The sequence below is a fragment of the Nelusetta ayraudi genome, unplaced genomic scaffold (assembly GCF_046127955.1).
Source record: "Nelusetta ayraudi isolate G7.1 ecotype Tasmania unplaced genomic scaffold, CSIRO-AGI_Nayr_v1 ptg000042l, whole genome shotgun sequence".
Lineage (NCBI taxonomy): Eukaryota > Metazoa > Chordata > Actinopteri > Tetraodontiformes > Monacanthidae > Nelusetta > Nelusetta ayraudi.
This window is the reverse complement of record NW_027466092.1, coordinates 19742501-19762536: the sequence shown is the minus strand read 5'-3', so window position 1 is coordinate 19762536 and position 20036 is coordinate 19742501. Positions and strand designations below refer to the sequence as shown.

General features: G+C 46.3%; 3 protein-coding genes across 4 annotated transcripts in view; 1 reads left to right on the top strand and 2 right to left on the bottom strand.

Annotated features, from left to right (window-relative positions):
• adamtsl3 (ADAMTS-like 3) overlaps positions 1–7015 on the bottom strand; it is a 72838-nt gene extending 65823 nt beyond the window's left edge. The window contains exon 1 of the mRNA XM_076035388.1: positions 6680–7015. Coding sequence (XP_075891503.1) covers positions 6680–6751 — 72 coding nt within the window. The 5' untranslated portion in view covers positions 6752–7015. The remainder of the gene's footprint in view (positions 1–6679) is intronic.
• A 9466-nt stretch (positions 7016–16481) lies between these two features.
• Positions 16482–19661, top strand: plin2 (perilipin 2). The gene is made up of 8 exons (XM_076035370.1): positions 16482–16630; positions 16822–16856; positions 16959–17154; positions 17323–17405; positions 17499–17784; positions 18537–18715; positions 18793–18891; positions 19030–19661. Exons 2-8 carry the CDS (start codon positions 16827–16829, stop codon positions 19450–19452), a joined length of 1296 nt encoding a protein of 431 aa, XP_075891485.1. The 5' UTR covers positions 16482–16630; positions 16822–16826; the 3' UTR covers positions 19453–19661.
• A 5-nt stretch (positions 19662–19666) lies between these two features.
• Positions 19667–20036, bottom strand: part of cdca9 (cell division cycle associated 9) — a 2127-nt gene continuing 1757 nt past the window's right edge. The window contains exons 9-10 of one of the 2 annotated variants that reach the window (XM_076035372.1): position 20036; positions 19667–19785 (exon numbers count right to left, since the gene is read on the bottom strand). The exon at position 20036 is cut by the window's right edge and continues 86 nt beyond it. In XM_076035372.1, the coding sequence (XP_075891487.1) occupies positions 19741–19785; position 20036 (46 nt within the window). In that variant the 3' untranslated portion in view covers positions 19667–19740. Of the gene's footprint in view, positions 19786–19942 lie in introns of those variants that run through there. The other variant, XM_076035371.1, reaches the window with a different exon arrangement.

Below are 20036 nucleotides of genomic sequence, written 5' to 3'. Positions count from 1 at the left end.
CTGAGCATTGAGATTGCTTCAGACCGTCCGAGCTGTCCCAGCAACGAGACCGGCCCCTCAAGCAGCAACAATGAGACAAACACACGCAAAAAATAAAATAAAAAATGAAATAAATCTTGCTGATGTGACAGCGAGCTAAGTGACATGCTCAGTGTCAAATGGGCACTTTTCCAGGCCACTGCTGCCAAAATATTTTCCATACCTGTCGTCAGGCGGCGAGAGCAGGGAGGAGAGCCGATCCCGACCCCAGAGATTCCCCGACAGATTGGAACAAGCTGGGCGTGTTCTTGAGAACAAAGATGATGTCACAGCAACGGAAGGAATGGAATTCTACAGCGGCACTTTACAACGCAACAAAAGGTCACGGGGCGAGATGAAAGGCCGCGCATGACAACAAGACCAACTGCAAGACCAAGCAGGCCGGAGCAGACTAGTTTAAGTGGAGGTCATTCAGAGTGCACCATGAGCTTCAGGAATTAGCCAGGTACTCTTCTCACCGGTGGCCGTCCCCATCTGTCTTTTTGGGGAACACCTCAGTGTCACAATCAACACTGACACACATCACAGAGTGAGAGGTTGATCGGACTGTCGTCGAACAAACCCAGTTAAGAGTTGAGTTGAGAGTGAGAGTGAAAGCTTGAGCTTCCCTTCAAATCTGTCAGCTTCAAGGGCATTCTTTTTTGCTATGTTTGTTTTCTTGTTTGAAGGAGTCTGTCATCCTCATTAAAGCTCCAGTGTGTAAAATTTTAAGGAAGCCCGGTATTTGAGGAAGCCCGCCTGACAATGCATTCCGTATTTAGGGCACTGTCAGACAGCCTTCCTTAAAAAACGATGGCGCAAGTTGGCAGCTATGGTGGAGCAAGACCCTTGCTTGATGTACATTACATGTGAGAACCGTTCTAAAGGAAGGAAAACCTTTTGTACTGTTATTGTATTGTGAGTATGCAATTATTAATGTATTTATGGGCAGTATGTTACGCTTTTACCAATATAAAAATCAATAAATCAAGCCACTCTCGACCTTTAAAGACCACTGCAGCCAATCTGCAATCTGCTAAGACAAGTTGCAAAAAAGGGACTTGGCCAGCAGTCCAAAGGAAGCTCAGCGCAGGTGCTCTTGAAGGGGAAGAAGCCAAGACAATAGATGGACATGAAAAGATGACGTCCAGAGCCTGCAGTGCATTGTTCAGGGCAGGTTCTGCAGTTGCTTACTGGGGCTGGTTGAGTTGCATACGCAATCGCAGGCGGAGACAAATGTGGAAAGAGCAGCGAGGACAGCGAGGACATGGGGACCCTCCCTTGGGCGGACACTCCACCCGTCACTTTAGCACCAGATTCTCACGACCATCTTTAATCCCATGCTCCGACCTTCCCTTTGTGTCACTTTTTCCAAGGGAGCGGCGGCAGCAGGCGGAGATAGCCGGGCAGTGAGATCCATGCGGTACGAGATAAAAGACCGCTGTTTGTTTTTTCAAGCTTGTCGCGGCTGTGACCCTCCACTGGCTTTGTTCTTCGAGCAACTCTTCCACTCTTCCCTGGACCATCATTGTCATCATCACAGCCTGGCGTCTGTCACGGTCCTCTTCACTGTCACTCCGCTAACATTCCGACATTCCTTTCAGATTTTGCTCACCATCCACCTCTTCCTCCTGATGACAATGAAATTTACTTCACCCTATTTCTAACTTTGTCTTCTCCTTCATGTCCGTGAGAAAAGCAGGTTGAAACTGCAATTACAATGCAGAAATGACCGAATGATACCATGTGAATTACAGGGTAATGTTTTTTTGCTTAAAATGGATTCTTTCCTCTTGAGTCTGGAAGCTTCCTCTTATCTTGATATGACTCCCAAATGTTGATCTCAAGGCTACCGAGACCAAAGCTAATTAATAAGCCAACCCCTAAGCAAAACAACCACCCACTAGTAAAATATATGTGTCTATTAATAATCTACCAAATCCTTTGAAAGGAACCATCATTCTTGCTAGACTACTGTCATTTAGCCACAGCGATCTCCTCTTCTTTCGTCCTCTCTCAAGGCATCGCAGAGGTGATCACCCCTCTTCCCGATTATTAGCGCAACTCCCTGACACCTCCACTGTAAACCCACCCCAAGATGGACCTCAGGGCAGCAAACAGACAGACAGAACCGCAGGGATCATCTTTGCCATGTTTTGAAGGATCTGAGGATGTCTAAGAAATGTGCAGAGCAGATGATGCTTTTCCCGCGGTGCAGAAACAGCATGACAACAACAATAGTCAATCGTGCTGATGGGAGGCACATGGGCTCGGCCACAAGATGGAGCCCAGAAACGTTTCACCGGTGGAAAGGAAAACAGCAGTTCAGCTGCAACAAGCAAGCCTGACCGAGAAGGAGGAGGTAGGAAGAGACAGATCCAACACCAGGGGCTCAGCAGGAAATGGAGTGGGGTTGTTGGGGAAAACACCTGCAACACCACAATGGAGCTAGTACACCCCTCTGCTGTAAGGTTGCCATCTGCTGGCAGATCTTTATCACTGCGAGATCGCAGGTCGTCGTTGGAGCAGCGTTTTCAAGGGGCGTTCAACACAATTGGACCCCAACGAAACCACAAGTCTTGTGATGCTTTCTGCACAAGTCACACAACATCAGCATCAAGCGTTGTTCCAGAAACAGTGATGTAATGTGTGCCATGACTAGCCTGCTTCATTAGCCTGTCTGAAGTTGATGAAACACTTAGACATTTTTCGACATAACTTCATTTGCTCACTTGTAAACATCCATACTCAAGAGACCCCAAAGTCTCTATGAGAAGCTAAGCTAAGAACTTACAACACTCAAATAACATAATTTAGAGCAGCAACAACTCATACCACTTGTGCCGATAAAATGTTAAGTGAAGCTGCCAGTTTTTTGCATGTTCCATGCCAGACAAAGCTCATTAAGGCGATTTGCCAGCCTGCAGAGAAATTTTGGATGTGGATGTTTCTGAACTGAACCATTCAGATTTTTTTTAGGGGAGGCAATTACAACTTGCAGGACATGCACAGACTTTGTCTGTGCCTTGCCAATTCATTGAAACTGCTGGGTCCCACTCTTTTACATCAAGCAGCTCCCTCTGAAGGAGAGGCAAACCGCTGCTTTAGAGCGGCGACACCTGAGCATGGAAACGCTGGGAGAACATCATTAAAAAGAAAAGACCTTTGGCAGGCACCTCCAATTCATGCCACAACAAGCGGGCTACCGAAGAATTTTTGGAGAGAAGAATTATGCATGTAAAACTTCAGCCCTTCCACGCTAAACACCCCTCTGTCATCAGATCAAGCCCAGATGGGAACAATGAAAAGAGTATATGAAGGCTGCAGCAGGCTAAATGAAAACACTCCCTTCTTTAAAACGCTCCAAGACCTTGCTCCATTCATCAGTCGATGGCCAGATGTTCTCTAAGCACTTTCCCTCGCTCCTCCGCGGGGGAAACAATCCCCCTCAAAATTAATTGACTTCCTGTCCTGCCGCTTGTGTCCACAAGGAAAGCTCTCATGTAAGCTAACTGAAGAGTTTGCGGTTATTTCGCCGGGGCAATCAAGCCGAGGCGCGTGCTTTATTCACCGAGTTGGCGTTGAGGGACAGAAGATCACCCAGGGTGACAGTTCCTGTGTCTTGACCCCAATTTAATCCTGCCATTAGGCTCTGGAGCGCCCCCATCCTGTGGGATTTAGCATAAGTTGATCTTCAAAGAAACCAATCTAATGAACAACAGTGCTGTATTGATAATTTATTCGGTGATAAGTCCCTTCTGAGTTTCAAATGACTTGTAAGAAGGAAGTGCTTTCATTGGTAGCAGAAGCATCCCATGTGTTAAAATTTGGCAGATAAGTCTAGACCAGAGGTGTCAAACTCATTTTGGTTCACGGGCCACATCGAGGAAAATCTATTCCCAAGCAGGCCGGAGCGGTAAAATCATAACGTAAAAATAACAACAACTGTGTTTTACTTTGTCCGTGTTCTTTGAGCACTCTGCACTCTGCATCAGTGTTGCCAACTCCTCAATAAGGAAAGTCGCTATTGGCTGTCCTGAAAGTCACTGGAAGTTGACAAATGATGTCATCATCTAATTTGCATAATTGACAATTTGCACTTGATCGCAACGTAACAACACCAGGAAAAGTCCCTAGAGTTGTCGCTAGTCGCTTTTGACAAAAAAATAAGTCCCCATGGGGAGAATAGCGACTTTTTGGGGGGAGAAAGTCGCCAAGTTGGCAACACTGCTCTGCATCAGCTTTGTCTGTTTCGACAGAGACACTTTGGGGCAATGAGGGCAGCCAATAGGAGACGTTCTGGGACAATGAGGGCAGCCAATAGGAGACGTGAGTGGCCAATTTGCTCAGCCCCAGTATTGAGTTTGTTTGCGAAGCAGAAACGATATTGCGACACCAAGTGGACACATTTAGAACGGCACTTTCTTTCATTGAAAAATTGCAGTTTTTATATTTTAGCTAAATCATCTCGCGGGCCGGAATAAAAACAGTTTGCGGGCCTGATCCGGCCCGCGGGCCGAATGTTTGATGCCCCTGGTCTAGTCTTTTTTTTTCTTCAAAGAGAAATGCCATTGTCACAGTTTGATTATTTGCCAGCAGCATACATGACATCCACTGAACCTGTGACAGAAAAGTCCAACAATCTTTCAGTCTTTATAAGTCACTTAAGAGTTAGCATAACATTTCACAGCATTTCTGTTTTAAGGGGTGGGGTTTCAAAATGTTCTGTGCAAAAACATTAAAATTCACAGACTTTTGGTCAGAATATCATATTTTACAAAAATATCTGTATTATTACTCTCTGAGGTTCCCTGGCTTGGTTCATTGCTCAAGTAATTGCTAGCTTATGATAACTGTCACAGGCAGAGACCAGACGGTCTAAGACACCAACAGAGGGCAGTTTGAGTTCAAGAAATTCACAGATTGATAATAAAGTTTGCCGATGACTTAGTAACAATTGAGCAGTTAAGGGCAGCTCTGTTAGCTAGCCGAGCTTTCCAGTGGTGAATAGTCAAAAATCCATCTATTTCTTGTATGCACAATATATAGACTACAGGTATAATGACAAAGACATATTTTGGCTCGGGTTTATTTGTAATACGCTTTAGTCAGTCAGACTTTCAATCAATTCAGAATAAAATTCACTTAACTGCTTTTCAAAAGGGCAAAAGTAAATGTCTGCAAATACCAAAAACCACCGACACAATATGTTTTCTTTGCTCCAACACATTTGCTGTTGACAAACCATATTTACTGCCTCAGTAGGGACCTCTTAGCGGTCTGTCTTTCTGTGCACGCTACTGCCTTAAAACCAACCACAAGTCCATCTCGAAGGTTCCACTTTGCTGCACAAAGCTACAAGAGCCTCCAAGAACCACTGGAGGTATGTCATTATGTCACCCACAAAGGAAGGTCTATTCCATTTAGGGCTGGAGCCACAGGCCATTTGGCCCACACACACACACACACACACACACACACACACACACACACACACACACACACACACACACACACACACACACACACAGACTCCAGCAGCCACACACACACACTCATACAAACAGTCGTATTCTCTGCTAAGAAGCAAATACACGGTGACCTAAGAGGATGCAACACCATAACACCGGTCTCTCTCTCTTGTCTTTATCTCCCTATGTGAGCATGTGCGCGTGTACAGATGGATGTATAGTGCTGACTCACGCCGCACACATGGGCAAGTCTGTCAAGAGCACGTCTGAACTGCAGAGTCATCCCTTGAATCAGAAACCTTCAACAGCGGGAAGTCTCCCTTGGAAAAAAAAATCCATGTCACTTGGGAGCATCGGCAGCGCCTATTCAACAGAGATTTACCACTAATCTGACCTGTTAGATAATAGCGGTGGATGGTGACCTGGAAAGAGTGAGATCAGCACAGAGAGGAGGCCTTCCCCCAGGGGCCCCGAGTCACCTTGAAGTGCTCTGCGACACCTGTCACACTCATGTTGACCCCCGCTGACAGTGGCATCCCAGCCTTATGTTCAGCGCCACAGGGTTAAACAACTGTGTGGAGAGCACAGCGTGGCCACTAATTGGCGCTTCTCAGCCCCGAACTCTTGAAAAGTGCTGAGGTAAGTCAACAGACAGTTGCTTATCAGCTACTTAAGGATGAACTCTCATTAAGGCATTTGTCTTTATTCCGCTACTTCTACTTTTTACATATAAGCAATTTTTAAAAAATCACCATTTGCATATTGATCTGCTGAATCGATGATCCATTTGTTTTGTTTCAACTTTTATAGGAAAGCCTATTGCACATTGTATTGCACAAGTCATGATGTTTCTGACAAATCTAAGTAGATGTAGATGTGTATTTAGAAAAATAAAAAGAATCACTACATGCCATGTGAACTGAGTCAAAAATAAATAAACATGAACATTTAAATAAAAACAGATCAACCTCGTTTCCAACTGTGACAGATATATGAAGCATGCAGGGGCACACAGGGTGCCCGCAATCTGTATTTTCTGCATAAATACATCTTATCAGTCATGTCACAACAGAATTAAATCGCTGCTTTTAGACAGGTCACGCCAGATGAACACTCAATAAAAGTCAGAAATCAGCTGTTCGATGACGTCAACAAGTGCTCCAACTCCCGTGTGGAACCTGACTGCTTACCTCCGTTCGGACAGCAACAAGCAGCAGCAGCAGCCCGGCGGCCGTCCACCGGCGGCAGCAGCCCGCTGTCATCCTCAGCGTGTCCGGGTAGAGCAGCGGAGACCGCCCGCCGGGTCCTGCCCACTCTGTCCCACTCTGTCCCAGTAAACGGCGAGCCCCGCGGCCGGGTTCACATCCAGCCAGAAGCCGCAACAAACGACATTACATCTGACGGCCTCGTCCGTCCGGATATTTTGTTCCTTTCACGCACACGTTGCTGCTAAATTTATGTTTGCATACCAGACGCGCGTCAGGGAAAAGAGGCTCACACACCCACCTTACATTCCCTTAAAGACACACACACTCACGCGCGCGCGCTGTCGTCACGACCGACTATTGTGGGTGTGTGCGTGCGTGCGTGCGAGTGGGTGTGTGTTGTGATGTGCGCCGCTCAAAACGTGCCAACTCCCCGGTGAAGTAGCCGCGCTGAAGTTAGTTTGAGGTTGGGCGATCCGGCGGCGTCTTTTAAGGGAACGTCAATAAATTACTGGCTAAGTTACTGAAGAAAAAAAATATTTTCCATCGTTCCAAGGCGACTTTTAGAAATTAAAAATTAAGACCACCTAACTAAACAAAAAATAAAATACAACATTTGCTTAACCTGTCACAAAATAATTATATACTGTTATGTGAATAAACATAAATAATCAACGATAATTAACAGATATGTGGGGACTGGTCCTGCGATGAACTGGCGACTTGTCCAGGGTGTCACCCTGCCTTCGCCCTAAGACAGCTGGGATAGGCTCCAGCAGACCTCCGTGACCCTGAGCTCAGGAAGAAGCGGGTATGGAAGATGAATGAATAAATGTGGGTGACTGTGGCTCAGCAGGTAGAGTGGGTTGTCCAATGACCGAATGGTTGGCGGTTCAAATCCTGCTCCATCCCAGTCTGTCGTGTCCTTGGGCAAGACACTTAGCCCACATTGCCTAGTATGAATGTGAGTGGAAGTTTGGGTGGTGGCTGGAGGGGCCGTTTGTCGCAGATTGGCTGCCATGCTTCTGTCAGTCTGCCCCAGGGCAGCTGTGGCTACACATGTAGCTTACCACCACTGGTGTGAATGAATAATGGGTTTAATGTAGAGCACTTCGGGTCCTTGAAAAGCGCTACATAAATTCAATCCATTACTATTATTAACAGATAATTATGTAATTATAATTATCCACAAACAACTGCGTGCAAGTATAACCACACCATCACCCCAGGACAACTGGGATTGGCTCCAGCACCAACAACAATTAACAATGAGTGCAAGTAAAGCAGTGATACAAAGTGGATCCATTCTGCTGATCTTTTTCATCATACTAACATAGATGCTAGCAGGTCATTGCAAGAAATGAAATTTACAGTAATGTTAACCGTTTTATGTCATTCATAATGTAATTTATTGACGTCTCCAAATTACATCACATACCTGTGCAAAGAAAAGGCCATATTATGACTCTAGTGAATAGGTGTACAGTATCAAGCTTAAAAGTTTAACACTGCTTTTGCACATTTTTGCAGTATGGAACTTTTTGCACTATGAACTTTTTTTGTATATTACATACAATTCCAATTTAACTTAGATCAGGGCAGCTGACACCAAGAATACAGGAAACGAGAGATTTCAATGCTGTTTTGCAATAACTGATAGTTGTGAAGGTAGAACAGCAGATGAACCATTTCCCCTCTGCGTCCCTTCATCTGGACAACAGGTACATGGTCTCTGGTCGGAGGACCATGTGTTGTCGGCTGCGAGCCAGCCCAGGATTACGCTTTCTTTTTCACAGCTTTGGACTTAGTCACAAGTATGAAACGCATTACTCTGTCAAGCCAGACGCCCCCCGGCACTGCCAACCACGTGCCATGTAAGGTCAGGAGGACTTTTTGTCTGAATCCGGCCTTCCACTGCTCTCTGCCGACCTGTGGATCTGAGCCGGCTGGAATGAAAATGTTCATCCGCTCAGCTTTTCACTGGCATCTACGATTGAAATCTGCTGATGTTTCTAATTTCCCCCTGGATGGGACCGTGTCACTCCCTCCCATCCGGCCTGGATAACAATAACAGTTCCCTCTCCTGCCATATTTTTCATGCTGTAAAGTGAAGCAACAGGAAAAAGACACAATGCCCAGCAGTGTCCTGAGTTTCAAATGTGACAGAAAAAAAAGAGTAATTTGTGGTGACTGCAAAAGGAAGGGGCTTTTTGCTCGCTGTTCTCTTTGATCCTGTCATTAATCGCAGAGACGTGAAGCTTTTTGAAGCCCACAGTGGTAGGGCATCATTAGGCCCCAACTGTGGCTTTTGAAGCCGTCGCAGGACCACCTTAATAACAACTTTCCTGGAAAATGTCGCCTGTCCTCAGCGGAGCTCACAGGACGAAGGGGGAAATGCCCTCTGAGAGCTGCACAATAGCCCAGGTATGCATGGTATGAGGCACCTGAATTGCCATCTGACGTGCAGGCTCCAATCCAGCTTAATCTCCATTAACACCGAGGCCAGGAATGTAAATGTTTATTTCCCTGAGAGAGAAGGGGGGAAAGAAAGAAGTTGTCCTGAAAAACCAAAGTGGGGGTTGGAAATCATTTCCTGTCCCGAGTGTGAGGATTGGCCGTTTTGTTCCTGGAAATCCTATACCCGCCTCGCTCGCACTGTGAAAGCGTCTCAGAGGCTCTTAGCAAACTTTGACCTGCCTGAGCTCCCAGAAAGACTTGTCGGCAACGCCGTGGCAAGAGGCAGATAAATCTGCGTGCCGTGAATGGCCCGCATTCACCGTGTCTGTCGAAGCATAGCTAAGCCACGTCCCTGCGGTACAAAAGGCCATTGCCCCTACAGATAGACACATTTGGCGGGATCACGGGTTGCAAAGAGTCGCCGTCTTGAGCGCTAACACATTTTTCAGGGACTTTGGCAAACTTAGACAGTATCCATCGCCGGCTGTTTGCCGAAACGATCTGAATGGGGCTTTTTCTGCGTGGGAAGACAAATAAAAGGGTTGAGGCCAAAGTTGATGATGGTCTTTTGTCTGAATAAGATGCTGTGCTGAACACTTGAAGTTTTCAGGGGCGTTTTGCCACCACTTCACTCCACAGCACCAAAAAACAGCAGTTTGACTTTGTCAAGGCAAAGTAAGACCCTGGTATGTCTTGTTCATGTGCCTGTTTCCTAGCTAAACATACTTGGAGCTGGTCAGCAGCCCCAGCATAAGTAGGACGGTTGTTTCTCCTTTGGCTTTGACACCAAACATACTTGTTTGATCAGTGATATTGGCCCCGAGAGTCAAAGCGCCGCTTGTCACATGTGTTCAAAGAGGGGGCAGGAACTTGCAAGACAGCGGCAAGAGAAAAATACTCATGGGACATGTTCATGGGACAGCAGCTAGCTTGTTTGTTGTTGTTTTTTACCGCTAAGAGAGACAGATGTGTTTAAGTTGAGCATTTTAGGTTTTCCAAACTAAAATGACAACCATACTGATGTCTGTAGTTGAGCCTAAACTTTTTCACTTTCAGTTAGCAACTTTGAGAGGTGTTCAGTTGGATGAGCCTGCTATGCTAGCAAATCCAAAGGTATCAATGTAGCATATGACTGGGTTTACAAATGAGGGACCCAAAACGAACTTAAATTAATGTGTTGCATTAATTAATTTTAACAGGACATTTTTTTTATACACTTACAGATACATCTGACCCCTGCTGACCATCCACAGAATGCATTACAAAGTCAGGCTCAGAAGATTTGTTTACGTGTTACACACCTACAATTTTTTTCTCACCAACACATGAGTGGCATAACGATTCCTTTCATCTAAATTTTGGCATGGGCAGCAAATAAAAATAAAGCATGCAAACTCCTCAGAGTGTTGTTGCGGCACCTTGTAATAGCTTCAAGACCGCCGGCATGCGGCTCGCCACCGCTCGCTCGCCTCTCTCATCTGTCCCTGATTGCCTTTACTGCTCTGTGGAATTTGGCACACGCTCAGTGAGTCTGTGTGCGTTTTGTGTGGTGTGTTTGTGCGCGCGCACTCGCTCGCTGCTCGTGAACTCTTTCCATCGCTGGGCTTGCAGCGTCCCGGAAATGCCAAGCTGACTGAAGGTAAAAGTAGCCCGGCCAGCCGCTTGGAGGAGGATTGGTTTCAGTGGCTCGCTGCTGTCTGAGGGCACCGAGCCACAAATCACCAGACGAAGCTGACGGCAGCGGCCGCAGCACTCCACAACCATCAGCAGGCCTGTCTGAGAAGCACAAAGGGCTCCAGATTTTTGCCTTTCATTCTGAATGGAGAAGCTTCTAATTAGGTACTAATCCCATGCCTTTAGCTCAAACCAAAACATAATGCTGGATAAATATCTATGAAGTTGCCAGAATTATTTACCAATGATTAACTGGCATTGCTTCCGCAGAGGAACGAAGCAGTGGAATCCAGGATTTCCTCCGAGCTAATTGCATTTAATCTAAGAAGCAGATCGTGATGTATCTTCAATTTGAGTGCCTATTAATGCAGCTCGTCAAAAAGCAGTGAAGCAGCGCACTTCCCATGATGTCAGAGGGAGCGCCTGCTCTTTCAGAAACACAAATGTAGTTGGGAGACATTTAGAGGAGCAAAGTGGGAGGAAGATGATGTCTGGGTGATTTCATGAGGCGATCAAAAAGGCCACGGATGATAAAAGGTTCAGCGGGCCGTTTGTTAAAGCTAACCAAAGAGCTGATAAAATGCCACTTAGCTGAAACCCTTCAGCTGTCAGGGACCGGTGCTGCCACCCACCTCCACTGCCGGCTGCCCAAACACTGTGGCAGAAGTTTACTTCCCAGGATGCATCTCAGTTGAAAGCATTGTTCCCTTGGCAAGCTCCTTATTCACCAAGCTGCTCCCTAATTTATGAACTTTCTGCTGGGGGGTCAAGACACCAAAGATTATCCCTCTGCACACCAAACCCACATCTCCTCTACAGATCTGTCGGTCTGTCAGGAGCAAACAGACGTTTGTTGTTCAGACACCGTTGGCTTGCGATGGACCATTCCCAGTGCGATGTGTGTAACTATGGCATGCCGGACGGTCAGGTTTTCCACTGGGACACACCAGTAAACATGCCCGGTAGATGACGCAAAAAGAACACAACTCACCGCCTCAAATTGAACTACTTGAAGAGAAAAAAAGTGAATTGTCTGAGAGAGATGACAGACAGGGAGGCCAAGGTAATGCTCGAGCCAGGACCTCACGGCGAATCCTGCTCACTTCCAGCGTGCGCGGGTTCGAGTTTCAGCATTTCGTAGCGCCACCGCGGTACCGCTGGCTACCCGCAGGGACCACCTGGGCTGCAGCCCCGGCGTGTTGCACATCTTCTCGTTGACAACTCTGCGCGCAAAATGACAGACGGTCAGGCCCAGCTGTCAGCTGCCACTCGGTTCCCATTACACCGTCGCGTCTCAGGTAGTGTTCTGGCGAAGCTGTGGGGGGAAAGGAGCGCTGAAGCAGAGGGCCCGTTCCCACGTTGTTCTTGGCTCACGCCGGTTCCCCAGAAAAACTTCGGCGAACACTTCCAAAACAAAGAGTTTTTCTGTGTAGGTGCCCAAACAGCCAGCCCACGCATGCACGAACACTCGCGTAGAGACGGAGGAGCAGTCGCCGCTGGGAAATCAGAAAAATGTTATTCTAATTCCATCTTAAGCCTCCATTTAAGCAGCTGTTTTTCTCTAAACACTGTCCTGGATCTGCTTTTTTAGGGCCCTTCTCCATTATATCTTAATTACTTGGCTCTCGCGTACCTCTCGTCAAAAAACACAGCACGGCGCAGAGAGAGCGCGGGTTGTGAATCGCTGCCCTGTGTGCCAGCACAAACAGCCGGCCTGCTAATCCCAGCATGGCTCTGTGAAAACAAAACACCACTTGGTCATGTGGGACGTTGTGTCTGAGCCGCGCGGGGCGGAGGAGGGTCTGCCAGCCATTTTTTCCCCCTCTTTCTCTTCCTTTCGCCTCGCAGCTCGCCCAATCAAAGGCGCACGTGCGCAGCCACACGGCGGTTATTAGAGGTTCCTCCTTAGGAAACCATTTGCAGAAACCATCAACGTTCAGAATCTCGCAATCAGCGCCGGTGACCTTTTCTCACACTTTTCGCCCCGGTGCGCTTGTTGACTCACTTTGCCATCTTGATCCTATCGGCGGGGGGTGGGCGGGGGAAGGGGGGGGGGGGACGTTAGATGGCTAACTCGGACGTCTTAACTAATGAGCCGCGGCTATTATCCGGGGATTATGCACAACAGGTGTATACAGCCCCATGCTCAACGACACACAGGGCTCGTCCACAGGTCTACAAAGCTGCGTTGAGCGCCCTGCCACATGCACCTTGTCGTCACATGTCCATTGTTTACGAAAAGGCTGAAGTAATGGTTATTTCTGGAGGGCAGGCATCTGGTTGAAATGTAATTCATCCTTGTGTGGAGGGGCCGCTCCTTCTCCAAGGTTTGGCATCAAGCTTGGAAGAATAGTCGGGACAAATTTAGCATCACTATTTCATACCCAGATGTTGAAATACTTACAATGACAGGAGCGGGGCTGGTGTTTAGTGCTACCCGTGAAAAAATGGCAGCCATGTGTTTCATACCCACGATCCTCATTTATCTACAATGAGGGATGAATTAGAATTGCGCACCAAGCAAAGACAAGCAAACCCAGAGGGTCACTGTTGCACTTCACGACCTCTGTGGTGCACCGTCCTCAATCGCAGAGAGATTGCGAAGAGAACTTTCACTTTGAGGTTTTCATCTGGAGAGCACGAAGAGGACGTCGCATCTGCCCCAAATGCCATCTGTAGGTGTGACACTTTCCCACTCGCCCTCAGGTATCCGTTACCGAGCCCCGAGTTTTGGCACGTTGCCCGCGGCACACCAACCACTCCCACAGGGTCGCAACAGAGGGATGCAGTGTGAGTGGGTCTCCTCCCCCAGGAAACAGCCTGCAGGCCCGAGCTTCCTTTTCATCTCGTCTGTCTCAGAGCAACAAGATCGGGTCAATGACGCCTCTGTCCTGTCAGAAGCTCTATTAGACCATACATTCAGAGAAACGCATCCAAAGAGTATGCTCTCACAGGTTCACGACCTCTTGTGACTTTTTAGGGCCACATTTGATGTCCCATAACTCTGTCACAGAAAAACGATTGTGCCGTCGTATTTACGGAAACATTGATTTTGTTGTCGTTTTCAGCAGAAATAAGATAACGTGCGCGGGGGAGTAGAGGGAGATGCAAACCAGTCTTTAGCTTAAACTGAGGTTCACTCTTGCCACGTTTAGGCTGATATTAGTTGAAGCCTTAACTTCCACTGCAACCTCTCAACATCAGTGATGATCTGGCGCCCCCTAAAGGTAGAGAACCTCTTTTAAATGACAATTAAAATGAGTGAGAACTGAACAAATATCAATATGTTTTAAATTCCAAGAGTGTCTTCACTTTCATGTACTATAATTAAAAATGTTTTTGGTGTGTTTTTTAGACTCCACATTTAATTTTTTGTACTCTACATTTAATTTTGAATTCCAAGTGTCTCTTTCGGAGTGACCCGGATGGATAGGATTAGGTAATGAGAACACCAAAGGGACAGAGCATGCTAGATGATTTGCCAGAGAAGCCAGACTGAAATGGTTAGGACGGTTCCAGACGAAGGACAGAGAACTTATTGATAGAGGGACGCTGACGATGGGGCTGGCAGACATAAGGCCTCGAGGAAGACCAAAGAGGAAATTAATGGATGCATTGAAGGAGACTGTACAGACGGTAGGGTTCAATAGATGCAGCTGATTGGCCACCCCTGAAGGGCACAGCCAAAAGGAGAGGAAAATTCTCAAGCGTACATCAAAAAAACAATGGTGAGCATAAACAGCAAACCCTTTCAAGGCACCAAGATTGATAAGAATTCTAAGTATTTTTGCTATTTTGACGCCATCTAGTGGCATAACTCTTTAAAGATCAAATTAAGAATAAAAAAAAAATCACAGGCGCAAAGGGTTGTATTCATTTCTGCAGAGTCGGACTACTTGATGTAATAGAGGAACAGCTGGTGAAGGGAAAATGCAAGTTATTTTTGTAGCCAAAATCTAATGTTGCTGAGGATTTTCAATCAAACCCAAAACCATGTCGATGTTTTTCACTGGGACGAGTCGTTAAGACAATGAACAGACCACAAACCACAAACAGCCATTCAGCAGAGCTTCCAACTGTGATCTCCAGAGCTTGTTTTTCTGTCTTCTCCAACAGACTTTTTTCCAGTTTAAGTCATATGTATATTCAACCACAGCAATGAGCCTGAGCTCACGGAGGTGTGCATGGAGGCATTGCACAACTCAGCAGTATCAAAATTCAAACATTGATTTTTCTATTTTTCAACCGTAGTCAATACAGCAGTTTACTTTGACGGTTGCAACATAGCCTGAGTCTGATCTGGAATAGTCCCTTGATCTCATAACTACTCATAAATGTCACTTTGTGATACATACTTTTCAATCAGGCCTTGTGTTCAGTCAAATCAGATAAGGTTGGCAGGAGGTGATAATGAGAAAATGACGTGGATGGATCAATGTCCACCATGATGTCACTGCAGGGACAAGGATGGGACGGACAAGTGGAACCAAGTGGAGACAAATAGCTTAGCTCTTTTAAAAGCTTTCGAATAAATCTGAAAACCTAATACAGCCAAATCAACACAAGAGATGAACCCACACTATATTCCAGAATGCCTTTGGAACTAGTTTTGTTTCTCCCAGCTGAGCAGCTTCAAACCGGCAACGTTCATTCCACCATTTACAAAGCTTTACAATTACATTTTGCACAGGGACACAGTCAACAATGCACATAGTCATCAAATAAATCAGAGCAAAAGACAAATCTCACCAGATGTGTGATGACATCCTGGTGAAACACTGAACTGCTTGAACACTGAACTCTGGCTCACTGTGTGTGTCATGAGACATTCATTCTCATGGTCAGGTGGTCACACGGACTGAAACAAACGACCCTCTAGGACCAGAAATAGTAATCTATCAGCTGTCCGACACCGACTGTGGCTATCAGCGTGTTAATTCCATTAATAATAAATAAGTGGACCGTCAAGTGTCCTATTATGTACAGAAAGACAAAAGTACTCACATTTTAGTTTCAACAAAATCTGTAATTCCAGGGGGGGAAAGCAACTTTACTGGCACCCAAAAGGCAAACATATCGTCCAAAGTACACACGCAGTTCTTAGTGCGTTGCAGAGAACTAAAATAAAATACAGCGATGCAGAGTAAAGTAAAGAAGGCAGAAACAGTCTAATATATCATTATATCATTCTTGGCCCCGGATGTCTAGAGAACCAAGGCCGTCCGTGGAGCTCTTTACATTACTTCACAGCCTAAATTGAAGGTCGTCTTTGTTTCAGATTTACAGCTAACTCCCTTAAAACCAGACTCATACTCTTGTGATCAGAACTGTCTGAATAATGGCTGCAGACTTATGTATATCTCGACCTCAGAATCTGAAGAGTTTATCATGCGAGCTGCTTCGTTTGTTTTAACAGCGTTTGTTGGTCTTCGAGGTCTGAGGCGAACTGTTCCACTCACGCGCGTTCCAACTTACAGGTGCAGTACCGGGATTGTCCACTTGGCAGAACAGAGAGCTTATTCTATATCAGTTTGTATGTTTTATGAAACACCCATAAACGGTAAACCGGAACAATATATGCAGTCATTGCTAGGCGGCGTGACGGGCATTTCCCCCGGCTAGACCTTTATCGTGCCACATTCACCTTTGGCCCAGAAACATATTTGTCGGTGACGTCACCGACAGCGGTCATATCTCGCGATGGTTTTTGGGTTATAAATACAGCTGCCGTCATCCCCCACGACGAGGAAGTGTTCAGTCAGTCCGGTCGAGCAGGAGTTCCGCTGTCTGTGTTTCGTGAGTTGAGTACGTATTGGTCGGTTACTTTGCTAAGTGTTTTATTAAACGATGTGACACTTGTAAATGTTTTTTTTTGTGTAAGGATTATTACAAAGCAATCCTTGAATAAGTGAATAACAGTTTAATAGATGAGGGGAGCGCGAAACCTGGTCAGTTTATTGCCACATATTCCAACTAAATTAAATGTGTTGTTTCAGCTATCATGGTGGCGGCGGCTGTTATTCCAAATCAGGTAAGTTTCAACTTTTTTCGTGTATTAAATTAGAATAAATTAAATAACTTTTAATTAATTGTAATTTAAGAAAAATGTGTCCCTCTGTCTCTGTTTGTCCAGAACGTGGTGGAGAGGGTGAGCAGCCTCCCCTTGGTGAGCTCCACCTATGGCCTCGTGTCCAGCGTCTACTTCAACACCAAGAGCTCTCACCCTTACATCCGCACAGTGTGCGAGGCGGCCGAGCTGGGCCTCCAGAGCATCTCTTCTGTCGTGCTCACCACCGCCTCGCCCATCATCGACAAGCTGGAGCCTCAGCGTAAGCATAGAAAAAAAGAAAAGAATAAGAAAACACGCCTCGCAATCACATTCAAAGATGTTGAGTCAAATAGAAAGGGGAAGTACAGGGAGGCTACTCGTCTTGACCCATCACCCAGTTCAGTTGTCCTTGAACTGCACTTATTTTATATTTATTTGATTTCTGCAGTGACCATAGCCAATGCGCTGGCGTGTAAAGGTCTGGACAGGATTGAGAAGACTCTACCGATTCTCCACCAGCCGTCGGAGCAGGTGAGGACTGGATCAGAGGCCGACATTGTGTAACGTCCAACAGCAAGTGCAGTTGTGCCAGAAGCTTTTACACAATACCCTGCGTTTGCACAGATTGTCTCTAGTGCCAAGGATGTGGTAACCACGGCCAGACATGCAGTCACTGGTAGAGTGTCCGGGGCCAAGGACACGGTCTCGGACACCCTGAGCACCGTGGTGGACAGGACCCGAGGGGCAGTGCAGGGCGGGATGGAGAGGACCAGGGCAGTGGTCAGCGGCAGCGTCAACACGGTGCTGGAGAGCAGGGTGGCCCTGCTGCTCAGCAGCAGTGTCGACTCGGCCCTGAGCACCTCGGAGAGTCTGGTGGAGCAGTACCTGCCTCTGGCTGAGGACGAGCTGGGTGAGTGGGTGCAATCTAGTGGCCAGGGGGAGGGAGTCCAACTACCTGAAGCCGAGATTGTCCTATTTGTCTTTGATGTAATTATTGAATCTTTCTAGAATATGTGCTGTTTGCTGTTTGAGAAAATATAATCTGCTGTTGTTGTTGCTAATTGTTACTTAGCTACAGTGGCAGATGACGATTACTGGTCATGTTTATTTTAATTACCTGTTTAATTTTCAGGATTTTTTAAAAATCACATTAAATACCAAATATAATAAACATATGATTATTAATTTTAAGGGTATGTAATATGCATTGTTTAATGTTATTAACTGCCCAACCGGTTGAGAAAATAAAACAAAATACAGATTTTGTTATAGTAAAACTAAAATCTAAAAATGTCACATATTTACACTATATTTGAATTAATTATATCAGCAGTATTTTCATTGAAAGATTATTCACTTTTTTTTCTCCTTGTGCATTAGAAAACTCACATATACCAGATTAGGTTCTCTCTGTGTTCAGGGTACACAAATTAACAAGCGTCTGGTTGTTAACAGTGGCACTACTCAGTTCGGGCTTATTTTGAGCTTGTCCCACTTTTGTCACCACCATAAAAAAAAACATTTTTTTCAGGGCAAAGTGCAGGCGCCAGATTTGCTGGCCGCATTCTTTGCAGTCTTAGGTGACCTTAGCTACATCACTCCACATATACACGAGTCCCGGTAATCCTAACTTGTTCTTTTTCCTGCCCTTCCTGGTGACAGGACTGGAGGAGAGGACGTTGCAGGGCTTCGACCAGTGTGCTCCCAGCTACTACGTCCGCCTGGGGTCACTCTCCTCCCGGCTGAGGAGGCGGGCCTACAGTAGGACCCTCGCCAAACTCCAGGAGGCCAAGCAGCGAAGCAAGGGCTTCATCGAGGAGCTCAACGTCACGGTTGACCTGGTGGGTCTTCACATCTGGCCACCTCAACAAACGCACCCATCGTTAGACAAAACGCTCACAAGGTTTGTTGCTTGCAGATTGAATACAGCAAAAGGAACCTCGACAGTGCCAATCAGATGGTCGGTGACAAACTGAGCTTCCTGGTGGCTTGGAGATCCAGTAGTCTTAGTGCAGAGGTGAGGACGGATCGATTCAACGTTAAGGAATGCACCCGGTTTTATACGTTTCAGCACGCCCGGCTATGACGAGCCTCAACTCTGTGTACGAGGTCAATGTCCAGAAACTTGAAGGACTTTCACTTTCTCTCCACTCAGGCCATTGAGTCTCGCACACTGTCGCTAGCCCGTTCCCTCAGCCAGCAGCTCCAGACATCCTGCCTGGTGGTGGTCTCTGGCGTGCAGGGTCTCCCCAACCACGTCCAACGGGAGGCGCTCTCCCTCAGCCGCTCGGCAGCACAGCTCTACACCAGCTTTGGCCTGCCGAGCAGGCTCCGGGAGCTGCCGGACGACGTGCTCGGCAGCACTCGCGTCCAGCTGGGCCAGATGAAGGAGTCGCTGGACAATGTCCTGGATTACTTGGTCAACAACACGCCGCTCAACTGGCTGGTGGGGCCCTTCTACTCTCACATGACGCCCAAGGGGATCCGCACTCTGGGCCTCGCTCCGTCCTCACAGCCCCGCCCAGAAAAGCCTTTGGAGATGCAGATGGAGGCACTCAGCCATGAGCAGCAGTCCTGATTTGTCACAGCTTCATGTTCTGACTTCTTTCCTATCGACTTGCACTTTTTCTTAAGACTAACATAGATCCTCTCTGTTTTGCTTTTTAATGTCAAACTTAAAATTTCAATGGCTGATAGCTGAAATGTGATTTTTTTTTTTAATTTCTTGTTTCTAAATGTTGCACTTGATGAAAACATGACCTCATTAAATTCCATTTCAAAATGTGACCCTAAAAAATCTTTATTATACGGCTATACAAAAACATTACTCTTATGTTTGAATAAAATAATGACTCCAGTCTTCTCTTCAACGCTGGCAGCGACTTTGCCGAGACAGATACTCCATCAGACTCTAAGAACATTCAGGACAAAAAAATGAAGCTTATGAAACAGGCCCTGACATATTAAAGCAATGCATGCACCTCAGGACGAATATAATAACCCAAGTGTCTGCAGGGAAACTGTTAAAAACCCTCCACTGTTTACATTGACACCCCCAGGGGAAACCAAAAATAGGCAATACTGACATTTGGCACATAGTTCCATGGCTATAAGAGTGAACACAAATGTCTCATTTCTTGTGAAGCCATCCATTTTCTTACA

Bases quoted from the DNA above. Each gene is read 5' to 3' on its own strand.
- plin2 (XM_076035370.1), top strand. From the start codon at position 16,827: ATGGTGGCGGCGGCTGTTATTCCAAATCAG. The intron at 16,857-16,958 runs GTAAGTTTCAAC...CTGTTTGTCCAG, and splicing joins CGGCTGTTATTCCAAATCAG to AACGTGGTGGAGAGGGTGAG. The intron at 18,716-18,792 runs GTGGGTCTTCAC...TGTTGCTTGCAG, and splicing joins TCAACGTCACGGTTGACCTG to ATTGAATACAGCAAAAGGAA.